General features: G+C 36.2%; 3 protein-coding genes across 9 annotated transcripts in view; 1 reads left to right on the top strand and 2 right to left on the bottom strand.

The window, feature by feature from the left end:
• LOC147843705 (uncharacterized) overlaps positions 1-12,762 on the top strand; it is a 999,056-nt gene that overhangs the window by 483,454 nt on the left and 502,840 nt on the right. The gene's annotated exons all lie outside the window — the stretch shown is intronic.
• Positions 1-12,762, bottom strand: part of ralgapb (Ral GTPase activating protein non-catalytic subunit beta) — a 471,588-nt gene that overhangs the window by 279,761 nt on the left and 179,065 nt on the right. The window lies entirely within an intron of this gene.
• The window catches only part of kcnq2b (potassium voltage-gated channel, KQT-like subfamily, member 2b), an 81,950-nt gene that overhangs the window by 16,504 nt on the left and 52,684 nt on the right, over positions 1-12,762 (bottom strand). For 3 of the 5 annotated variants that reach the window (XM_087258170.1, XM_087258173.1, XM_087258172.1), the window contains 2 exons: positions 9,514-9,622; positions 6,529-6,660 (listed from right to left, as the gene is read on the bottom strand). In XM_087258170.1, the coding sequence (XP_087114296.1) occupies positions 6,529-6,660; positions 9,514-9,622 (241 nt within the window). Of the gene's footprint in view, positions 1-6,528; positions 6,661-9,513; positions 9,623-12,090; positions 12,357-12,762 lie in introns of those variants that run through there. The other 2 variants (XM_087258174.1, XM_087258176.1) reach the window with 1 other exon arrangement.

Below are 12,762 nucleotides of genomic sequence, written 5' to 3'. Positions count from 1 at the left end.
AAGAATTATACATAATATGTAATCCATAAAAAGTAACTGTTGTCTAAAAAGTAGTTAACTCTAATTACAGTGAATTAAATACAGTGTTTTTGAGCAACACTATAGTTATTTATTGAGTTTATCTGTTGTGGTGATTCTACAGTTGCTATGGTAACACAACAACTATAGTAATATATACAAATGACCAAGTACTGTAGTTTTTTTTAATAACTATGGTATATTATACTATATACACTACATGACAAAAGTCTTGTTGCCTATTCAACAAATAATAACTGGACTTCTGGTTGATCATTTGGTCTCAGAAGTGTAAAGGCCTCTAGATTTTGCTTATTTGAGCTCAATAAAATATGATCATGTCTTGATTTTGGTTGATTTCATTAGGACAGTGCGGTCTGACTCTGCTCAGACTAAAGTCTCATCACTGAACAGAAATAATGTCCAGTATAGAATATAAAGTCCTGCTGCAGTGGAGACAGAATGAATATTGTGTCTGACTCCATCATGAGCTTGGAGGACTGCATCCATACATCTCTGACATGACTCACATCACTGATTAATAAAGTCATCTGGAATGAAGAAGAAAGCCTTCAGCAGGACTCCCAGAGTTCATCAAGAGTCTTTGTGTTCATCTTCAACGCCTCCTCCTTCATCATGCTCAATAATGTTCATGTGTGGTGACTGGGCTGGCCAATCCTGGATCAGCTTCACCTTCTTTGCTTTCAGGAGCTTTGATGTGGAGGCTGAAGTATGAGAAGGAGCGCTATCCTGCTGGAGAATTGTCCCTCTCCTGTGGTTTGGGCAGCACAAATGTCTTGATACCTCAGGCTGTTGATGTTGCAGATCTCTCGCACGCCCCCATACTGAATATAACCCCAAACCATGACTTCGGCTTCACCAAACTTGACTGATCACTGTGAGAATCTTGGCTCCATGCTGGTTTCAGTAGGTCTTCTGCAGTATTGGTGATGATTGGGATGCAGATCAGCAGATGATTCATCAGGAAAATCCACCTTCTGACAATCTTTTCCGAATGATCAGCTAGTAGTCCAGTTATTATCTGTTGCTCTTACAACTGGGATCAACGACAAGACTTTTGTCAGGTAGTGCAGTCTGATTACGAGTATTTTAAAAAGTAGTTTACTCTAATTGCAATTAATTGTGAACCGTGTTATTGAACAATATTATAGTTCATTTATTCAGTTTATCTGTTGTGGTGATTTTATAGCTGCTATGGTAACGCAATAACTATAGTAATATAAACAAATGACCCAATACTGTAGTTTTCTACAACTATGGTATATTATACTACAAATACACCAGTTTACTGTAGTAAAAACAAAGAAAATCAATTAATTATAAGTAATATCATGTAATCCATAAAAAGCAACAGTAGTCTGATTCGGCAACCCAGGCTCATTCTGAAAACGTAGTCCCGTGGACGTTTCTGGAGACCGTGAAATACGTCCCGGGAGGTATGTATTTTTCAACCCAGGCTCATTGTGGAAACGTAGCCCCGCGGATGTTTCTGAAGACTGCGAAATACGTCCCGGGAGGTACGTATTCGAGCAGTTTTTGTTTTTGCGAATCCGCGAAAGGCCGCTGTGCGCGTTTTTTTGTGTCTCGGGAGCGTGCGCCGTTCGCGCCCGCGCTGTTCTTGCGTAAAAAGCCGCTGGAGGCCACTGTAGAGCAACCATCCATCCGACTGACTGGCTGAACGACTGAACGATCCACTGGGCGGCCGACCCAGCCACCATCCTCCTGCTCCTTCCCTAAACCCAAGCGACAATTTGCAAAAGCCGTCCAGACAAAAAAGCAATAGCCCTCATCCGATTTTGACAGTGTTTTCGGATCTTGCCCAGTCGCGAACTCGTTCGGTTTTATTTTTTGGATTCTGTTTTTCATCTTACCTGATTTCTGGTTCAGCTTCTCCCCGGACTCGATTCCGGTCGTTGTCGTGACCGGCTCCTCCTCCCTCCGGGGCCTCAACTCCGCCGACGTAACGCTGCGAGCTAAGCGGACAAACTGGTTGCAGCGGGAAAGCCCTCCACACGGAGCGCGAAGAGGAGGAGCGGCATCACACCGTCCCGCAGCGTTCGCTTGATAAAAAACAAAACGCGGCCATACGTACCTCCGGCCACGTAAATCACGGTCTCCAGAAACGTCCGCGGGGCTACATTTTACAGAATGAGCTTGGGTTGGTATTTTTGCAGTTTTTGTTTTCGCGAAGCCGCGAGAGGCTGCTGTGTGCGCTTTTTCGTATCTCAAATTTGTCTCGCGTGTGACGTTTGCGCCTGCACTGTTATCGCATAAACCCACCAGAAGCCGGTGTCAACCAATCGTCTGTCTGACTGACTGGCCGGCCGACCAATCCAATCGACTGACCCACCCTCCTCCTTTTCTAAACCCAACCCATTTTATCGATTGGCCCGCCCACCCACTTACTTCTCTAAACCCAACAAACGGTTTACAAAAGCCTTCCAGAAAAAGAAGCCCTTGTTTTATTTTGACCACGTTTTGGATTTGGTCGGTTTTCGGATTTCACCACATTCTCACTCTGTTATTCACTCGTTCATTTTATTTTTTGGATTCTGTTTTTGTTTTACGTGATATCTGGATCCGCTCCTCCCCGGACTCAAACCCTGTCATCATCGTCATCGTGGCCAACTCCTCTCTGCATCTCAAGTCCGCCGACGTACACGACAAGCTAACTGGACAAACTGGTTGCGGCTGGAAAGCCCTCCAAACGGAGGTAAGCGGTCAGTTGGTAGGAGCGAAAATGAACTGTGTCATACCGCCCCGTAGCGTTTGCTTAAAAAATGAAATGCAGCCGTACGTACCTCTGGCTACATAATTTCCGGTCTCCAGAAACATCCACGAGACTACGTTTTTAGAATGAGCCTGGGTTATGATTAGTAGTATTTAAAAAAAGTAGTTTACTCTAATTTCTGGTACTTTTTTTTAATGTAATCTGATAATGTAATCCAGATTAGCTGTAATCCTTTGCTACCCAGCTCTACTAGTCATGTAGTCTGAATGCGAGCTCTGGACGGGTCGGGTCTCTATATAACGCAGGCTGGGCGTCCTGACCTAGATGACCACTGGGGCGACTCTTTGCTTCCTTTGGTTGAGCACTTCTTTGGGCGAGGAGTGCTGGGACCCGGAGGACCCAAAATCATATCTAACCTGGCAAAAGCAAATAGAGTAGAGGATACAGCAATGCAGAATGAGCACACAGGACCAGCGCAGACCACCCACAAACAAACAAACACAAACCAGAGGAAATATATTCCGCACATACTTCACTTCACATCGGGCGGCGTTTGAGCAAAGTATGCAATCCTTGTGTTCAGAACATGAGCTGATTTATAAGCAGGAATATATTTGCATGTGAAAGAAATCATCATGTTTGTTTATTCTTACCGGAGGGTTGCACCAATTACAGATGCAACAGTGTTAAGTGTATTACTTTATCTGCACTGAGAAGTGTTGTTTTTTAAGGTGTCATCTTGGGTCAATGATGATGCACTGATGCATTTTCAATGAAACTTTAATTTTAGGACTCTCAAAATTATTATAAATAATTTATTTGTATATAGTATGATTTTTTATTATACAATTAAGTGCAATATTTTAAGTATAATTTAAGTATTTTAATATAAATTAATATAAATAATAAAGTTATATTTTAAGTAATCCCAGATATTTCTAAATCTACTAATTCACAAATTCTAATATTTTTTTATTTTATTTTATTTTTTAAATATTTACCAAATGATGTTTAACAGAGCAAGGCAATGTTCTTCTGGAGAAAGTCTTATTTGCTTTATTTAGGCTAGAATAAAAGCAGGTTTTATAAAAAAAATTTTTTTTAAATTTTTTAAGGTCAATATTATTAGCCCCTTAAAGCTATATTTTTGTTCGATAGTCTACAGAACAAACCATCATCATACAATAACTTGCTTAATTACCCTAACCTGCCTAGGTAACCTAATTACCATAGTTAAGGTTTTGAATGTCACTTTAAGCTGTATAGAAGTGTCTTAAAGAATATCTAGCCTAATATTATTTACTGTCATCATGACAAAGATAAAATAAATCAGTTATTAGAAATGAGGTATTAAAACTATTATGATAAGAAATGTGTTGAAAATAATCTGCTCTCCGTTAAAACAAAAATTGGGGGAAAAATCCAACTGTATATATATATATATATATATATATATATATATATATATATATATATATATTAGATATTAGATATGTAGCAGGTGCAAAACCGAAAGGTAAAAAATGTTCGTATGTTCGTTATTTTGTGATTCCACTTGTCATGACCATATTTGGGATTTCCTGTCTCCATGTTGATTTGGGGAGTGCGCGCGCTTTGCTTCTCCCCAGGCTGCATGAGATTCAGCAGCGGTAGGTCACACAAGTGTATGCGGTGACTTAATGAGTGTCATATTTCGTTTAACTAATGAATCCAGATGATGTAATTGTATGGTTGTGATCTACGGCCTGTTTGTGATGTATACACAGAGGCTAGTCGATTATTTCTCATTATTTTTTGTTCTGTTTATTATTTTTCTTTCGTAGTGCGAGTGATTACATCATATATATATATATATGTGTGTGTGTGTGTGTGTGTGTAAATAAATTGTAATAAAACAAATAACAGTTGAAGTCAGAATCATTAGCCCCCCTGTTTATTTTTGTTTTTCTCATTTTTGTTTAACGGAGAGAATTCTTTTTCAGCACATTTCTAAGCATTATAGTTTTAATAACTCATTTCTAATAACTGATTTATTTAATCTTTGCCATGATGACAGTAAACAATATTACACTAGATATTCTTCAAAACACTTCTATACAGCTTAAAGTGACATTTAAAGGCTTCACTAGGTTAATTAGGTTAACTAGGCAGGTTAGGGTAATTATTGTATAACAGGAGTTTGTTAAAAAATTAAAAACTGCTTTTATTCTAGTCGAAATAAAAAAAATAAGACTTTCTCCAGAATAAAAAATATTAGAGGAAATACTGTGAAGAATTCCTGAATTTGTTCAACATCATTTGGGAAATAATTGAAAAAGAAAAAAAATTCAAAGGGGGGGCTAATAAATCTGACTTCAACTCTGTATGTATAAATATTAAAGTTATATAAGAGCTATAAACTCAAAAATCTAAAAAGCAAAATAAATCTAAATCATAAAATGTAAACAACAATATTTTCATAATACATATTTTTTTAAATGTGAGAAGAAAACTTATATAATGACAATTATAAAATGAAATTGTATACAATATTATTATAAATTCATATAAATTATAAAGTTGTATTATAAGCAAACTTAAAATCTAATTTACAAATTCTTGTAAACTCATAATATTACTGCCGATTATTAAAAGTATTTAAAAATTTAATGAAATTATTAATAATAAAAATTATGTATTATTTGGAATTTATCATTTGAAACCCATAACTACACTGATAGTTATACATAAATAATTAGTCAAACTAAATCTTTTAGCTTTATTAGTATCAACCAAAACATTATTCTAAAATGTAATGTAATGTGTGTGTGTGTGTGTGTGTGTATGTATATATATGTTTCTATCTATCTATCTATCTATCTATCTATCTATCTATCTATCTATCTATCTATCTATCTATCTATCTATCTATCTATCTATCTATCTATCTATCTATCTATCTATCTATCTATCTATCTATCTATCTATCTATCTATATATATATATCTATATATATATATATATATATATATATATATATATATATATATATATATATATGATACTGCTGATATATACAAAATATTCTAAATGGTTTTTAAAGAGGCATCTAAACAAAGGCACATGTCGACACACCCCACATAGAAATCTGTTAAATTTCAATATATGCAAATCATTTATTTTCCTTCAGTTTAGATCTTAATCAGGGGTCGCCACAGCGGAATGAACCGCCAACTATTCTGGCATATGTTTTATACAGCAGATGCCCTTCCAGCTGCAACCCAGTACTGGGAAACACTCATAAATTCCTCTATAGCGCATGTGCTTGGACTGTGGGGGACACCAGAGCACCCAGAGGAAACCAACGGCGCCAACACAGGGAGAACATGCATACTCCACACAGAAATGACAACTGGCCCAGCTGGGACTAAAAACAAGCAACCGTCTTGCTGGGAGGCCACAATGCTAACCACTGAGCCATCATGCCACCACAATATGGCATTTATTATATGTGAAAATCAAATATTAAATTGTATTTCATATTTGTTGTTTGCTTATAGCGCCATATTTTATATTTCTATGTGGGACGTCATCATGTCCTTTAAGAGTGTGTTTGAGGCAGTGTTTTCCAGGTATGGTGCACATATTGACAGATACGAACATCAGAACAGTGAGAGACGCAGAGAAAACTGATCAAACCATGCAGAACACCACAAACACTGTGTGTGTGTGTGCGTGTATGAGTGTGGCGGTCACTGTGTGCGTGTGTGTGCTCTTGCCTGGACTGCAGGTTTTTAATGCGTGCCAGCATGTCCAGATGTCCGGCTGAATACTGCTCGATCACGTCCATCACGTCATACGGCCGCAGACTTTCCTTAAACTTCCGCTTGGACACCATAAACCTCATGATGCTGCAGGACACACACACACACACACACACATCATCTTCATCGGCTGGGCCATTCTACAGCTTGATTTTCTTTCTCTGAAAGCATCTGAGAGTCTCATTGGCTATTTTGGGTCAGTGTCTTGCTGAAATGTCCACCCTGGTTTCATCTTAATCCTCCTGCTAATGTAGATGTTAGACTGAAGCAGCTGATATTCATTTACACTGAGGAAGGGCAGAGGCTTGCTGAAGAACTACTGAGAGATTTCAGCTGCTGTCTGGGCTTTCACTGCCGAACTACACCTCCCTTTCTTCATGTGTTCAATACTTTTTCCCTGTGTCATTGTATTATAAATACATTATATTATATTATATTATATTATATTATATTATATTATATTATATTATATTATATTATATATTATGTATTATATTATATTATATTTTATTATATTATATTTTATTATAATGTATTATATTATATTATATTAAATTATATTATATATTATATTTTATTTTATTATATTATATTATATTATAATATATTATATTTTAGTATATTATATTTAATTAAATTATATTTTATTATATTATATTATATTATATTTTACTATATTTTATATTATATTATATTTTATTATATTATATTATAATATATTATTTTATATCATATTATATTATATTGTACTATATTTTATATTATATTATATTATATTATATTATATTATATTATATTATATTATATTATATTATATTATATTACACAAATATCATTATATGTACTTTATTTGTAAATTAATTAGATTTGTTTTCTTTGCATATTTGGATTTCTTTGGTTGTTACCACCATCTGGGAAAATTTCAAGTCAATAGCATCTTAAAAATATGTTTTCTGAGAAAAATTGTGACGTGTTTAATACTTATTTCCCTTCGCTGCACACTCAGAAATAAAGGTACAAAATCTGTCACTGGGGCAGTACCTTTTCAAAAGGTACACATTTGTACCCTAAATGCAAACATCAGTATCTTTAGGGTACCCCTTTGTACCTTTAAGCTTCCCTTTTGTACCTTTAAGTTACTGTGAGGTGCACATTTGTACTTTTTAGGTATTAATATGTACCTTTAAGCACCTGTTAGGAACAAAAAATTAGTTAAAGGTTCTGCCCCAGTGTAAGATTGTGTACTTTTATTTCTGAGAGTGTGTGTGTGTATATATATATATATATATATATATATATATATATATATATATATATATATATATATATATATATATATATATATATATATATATATATATATATATATATATATTCCAGACTTGATACTGACATTAACTATGTCTGTATATGATAACTTGATTGTAACAATAACTTATTTTGATTGTAATGCAATAATGTATACCTTTTGTAAAGCAGCTTTGAAGTAATAATTATTGTAAAAAGCGCTATAGAAATACAAAAACTGCCTTCTTTCATCTGAAAAATATCGCTAAGTTATGAAGTATGCTATCCATCTCAGATGCAGAAAAGCTAGTCCATGCTTTTATGACCTCTAAACTGGATTACTGTAATGCTCTGTTTTTTTGGCTGCCCAGCATCTTCTATTAACAAACTTCAGCTAGTACAAAACGCAGCTGCTAGAGTTCTTACCAGGTCTAGAAAATATAAATATATCACCCCAATGTTATCCTCCTTACACTGGCTGCCTGTTAAGTTTCGTATTGAATTTAAAATATTGCTTCTCACCTATAAAGCTTTAAATAATCGAGCTCCTGTTTATCTAACCAACCTTCTGTCTCGCTACAATCCAACTCACTCTTTAAGATCTCAAAACTCAGGGCTTCTGGTATAGTACCTAGAATAGCAAAGTCTACAAACGGAGGTCGAGCCTTCTCATTTATGGCTCCTAAACTCTGGAGTAGCCTTCCTGATAATATCCAAGGCTCAGACAAACTCTGGCAGTTCAACACTATATTAAAGACCTATCTGTTTAGTAAAGCATACATTCAGTGCATCACATAGCAGTATGATGCTTGAATGTGCTCCACACATCTTGTTTATATACACCATGAACAGCAGCTACGCTAAATATTCTCTTTACTCTCTATTTCCACCTGGGGATACTCATCCTGAGGCCCCCAGAGATTATGCAACACCACTGATGCAATCCAAGACCTGTAATGAGATGATCCCAAAGTTTCCATAATCCCGGACCAGGCCGTATCCTGAGCAGCTGCTGTGGTGATCATGGAGGAGTGGAGAGCATGTGACTGATTCCTGTGATGCTCCAGGGACAAACAAGTTTTCACGGACGTCTTGCATTCTCCAGCCCCCGGCACCTAGACTGCAGCTCTGCACAAAACATCTGGCCAGTGGAGAAATGGACGTGCCCAACTGAGTCTGGTTCCTCTCGAGGTTTTTTAATTCTTCACTTTCGCCAATTGATGAAGTTTTTTCCTCGCCGCTGTCGCCACTGGCTTGTAGTTCAGGATCTGGAGAGCTGCGCATCGATGAATTGCTCAGTGTTTGGACTCTCAGCAGTGAATATTAAACACACTGAACTGAACTTAAACTCTGAAAACTGAACTGACGCTGTTTCAATTCCCTATAATCTTCTATGTGAAGCTGCTTTGACACAATCTACATTGTAAAAGCGCTATACAAATAAAGGGGAATTGAATTGAAAATAAACTTGAGTTGAATCTGCTTGATGAAAATGTGAGAACGTGCTTTCATAATGCTAAATGTAAGAGGTGTTGTGTCCCACATTTTGGACAGACTGAGGAAATGTTTCGTGATGTGGTGTTCATGTGTTATCAATAATATTATGCTGATGTCTGCTGCAGTGATGCTGTGAGTCTGTCCAACGTTGCTTACCACACAGCTCTGATGGTAACTTTGAGTCCTGGTGTTAAATCCTGAGGGACAAACTCACAATGGCAGCTCTTATTGTCATCAACAATGTCTTCTCCGGGAAGGCTGGCTTCTAGAAAAACACACACGGACAGCAGGACTCCAGAGTTAGTGCACAAACCCCTAACCCTGCGCTGAACTCGACTCTGACTCTTAACTAGCTCAATCAAACAGCAGAGGGGACAGAGCGAGCAAACGCAGTTCTGGAAGAAAAGAAAACTCAAAATGAGAAGCATCTGAGACAACACATCTGCACACTTTAAGACACATTAAACTGCATGAACACCACAGCAATCAGAACTGTAGAAACATAAAACGAACGCATTAAAAAAACATGAAAATGCATAAAATATACTCGCCGGCCACTTTATTAGGTACACCTTACTAGTGCCAGGTTGGACCTCTTTTTGTCTCTAGAACTGTTTTAATCCTTCGTGGGGTAGATTTAACAAGCTACTGGAAACATTCCTCAGAGATTTTGCTCTATATTGACATGATAGCATCACACAGTTGCTGCAGATTTGTCAGCTACACATCCATGATGCCAATCATGACCTATTGGATTGAGCTCTGGTGACTGTGGAGGCCATTTGAGTACAGTGAACTCATTGTCATGTTCAAGAAACCAGTCTGAGATGATTGAGCTTTATGACATGGTGCGTTATCCTGCTGGAAGTAGCCATCAGAAGATGGAGACACTGTGCTCATGAAGGGATGGACATGGTCAGCAGCAATACTCAGGTAGGCTGTGGCGTTGATGCTCAATAGGTACTAATGGACCCAAAGAAAATCTCCCCCACACCATTACACCACCACCACCAGCCTGAACCGCTGACACAAGGCAGGATGGATCCATGCTTTCATGTTGTTAATGCCAAATTCTGACCCGAGCATCCGAATGTGTGAGCAGAAATGGAGACTCATCAGAGCAGCAACGTTTCTCCAATCTTCTATTGTCCAGTTTTGGTGAGTCTGTGTGAATTGTAGCCTCAGTTTCCTGTTCTTAGCTGACAGGAGCGGCACTCGGTGTGCTCTTCTGCTGCTGTAGCCCATCCGCCTCAAGGTTGGCCGTGTTGTGTGTTCAGAGATGCTCTTCTGCAGATCTCGGTTGTAGCGAGTGCTTATTTGAGTTACTGTTGCCTTTCTATCAGCTGGAACTAGTCAGGCCATTCTCCTCTAACCTCTGGCATCAGCAAGGCATTTGAGCCCTCAGAACTGCCGCTCACTTGATATTTCCTTTGTGTCGGATCATTCTCTGTAAACCCTAGAGATGGTTGTGTGTGAAAATACACGTTCAAAGTCTCTTAAATCCCCTTTCTTCCCCATTCTGATGCTCAGTTTGAACTGCAGCAGATCATCTTGACCCTGTCTACATGCCTAAATGCATTGAGTTGCTGCAATGTGATTGGCTGATTAGACATTTGTGCTAACGAGCAGTTGGATGGGTGTACCTAATAAAGTGGCCAGTGAGTGTAGATTATGCACAAAAAACAGATTAAAATTAATAAAACGCATAAAATAGAAGATGCATAAATATGCTGTACAATAAAATACATAAATAATGCACAAAACAATGGATCAAATGCATGATAAATGAATTGAGTTAAATGAACAAAAATATAATAAATGTACACAAATTGATAATAAATTATGTGTATAGAATTAAATGCACAAAAATAGATCCAATGCATAAAAAATTACGATATATAATGATGATATTTGCTCGTTTTTATTTAATGCAGTGAAATTCGTGTTTAAAAGTGACGTAAAATCGCATGTTTGAGGCTGCAGTAAAGTCACACAGCTGTAAACCATATCATTTAACTCATTCATTCTCCTCAGATTAAAAGTGCACCTTCATTTTGAGGATACTGTGAAACAAATTAATGAACGATAATTAATGAAACAGTTTGACTGAGTTAATAAAGCACTGATGCATCACATGTTCGTGACCAAACTCTTTCATCAACAGCATTGACTGACTTCATTGATTTCTTGATCACTGCTGATTGATTAAACTTGAGTGTAAAGCACTTAAAGCCTCTGAACTACATCTACTCTGCTCTGTTACAGCAGTGGCTCTTAACCAGTTTTACTGTATGCTAAAGTTCAAGCACAACCAAACACGACAGCAAACTAAGACATCAGGCGGATGTCTTATCATCACAACATGATTATCTCTTACTTTTTTGATGTATTTTGATCAATGCTACTGCTTGTGCATTAAACTATACTGTTTTATAAATGCTTAAATATGAATTATAATATATTAAAATGTGTATATGTATTTTATGCATAAAACTGGATTACATTTGAATTTTAAATGGTGTTTCTGCGATGCATTTTGAGCTTCTACTTGGATTTGAAAGTGTTTTGCTTTCAATTATTCAAATCAAATTTGTAGCCAGATCCTAATACTTAGGCATAAAATATTATTCAGCGCAATTTCAGTGCATCAGGAATAGATTGATACCTGGATTTAATTTAATAAGCACCCTATATCAAATAAAATAATTTGACAAAATAAATAAACAACATCATGCAACATTTTCTTTTTATAAAACAATGCAATCTTGAACATGCAAAAAAAAAAAAAAAGTCAAAAACACTCGCAATATTGGAAAATATAGTTCAAAATCAAACACAAAGCTCAACATTTAAAGCAGGCAAGATTTTACAGACTGCATATTCCCAGACACATATCATACATTTAATATACAGTACCTATTTCAAATCATTTATCTATTTTAGAGATGAAAAAAATAAATTCACATGCATTAAACCTGACAAATAGTTTATCTTACACTCTCAGAAATAAAGGTATGCGAGCTTTCACTGAAGCTTACCTTTTCAAAAGGGACACATTTGTTCTTAAAGGGTCCATATTAGTACCTCAAAGGTGTATATTAGTACCAAAAAATTTCAAAAGGTTAACATTTGTACTTTTCAGTACTAATATGTACACTTGAGGTATGAATATGGACAGTTCCTAGTCAAGACAGGTAAATATCCTAGCCAAAACAAAAAAACAAAACACAACAAAACAATGAAGAATAAACCTAGCAAAACTGAACTAAACACTAAACTAAAACTAAAAACTAAAACAAAACAATGAAGGCTAAACAAAAATGAACAAAATCTAAGCAAAAAAAAAAAAATAACTAAAACAAAATTATGAAGAATAAATAAAACAATTAACATTAAACAAAACAT

This window comes from Danio rerio, chromosome 6 (genome assembly GCF_052040795.2).
Source record: "Danio rerio strain M-AB ecotype USA chromosome 6, GRCz13ab, whole genome shotgun sequence".
Classification (NCBI taxonomy): Eukaryota; Metazoa; Chordata; class Actinopteri; order Cypriniformes; family Danionidae; genus Danio; species Danio rerio.
The sequence above is the reverse complement of the archived record's forward strand: the minus strand, read 5'-3'. Positions and strand labels throughout refer to the sequence as shown.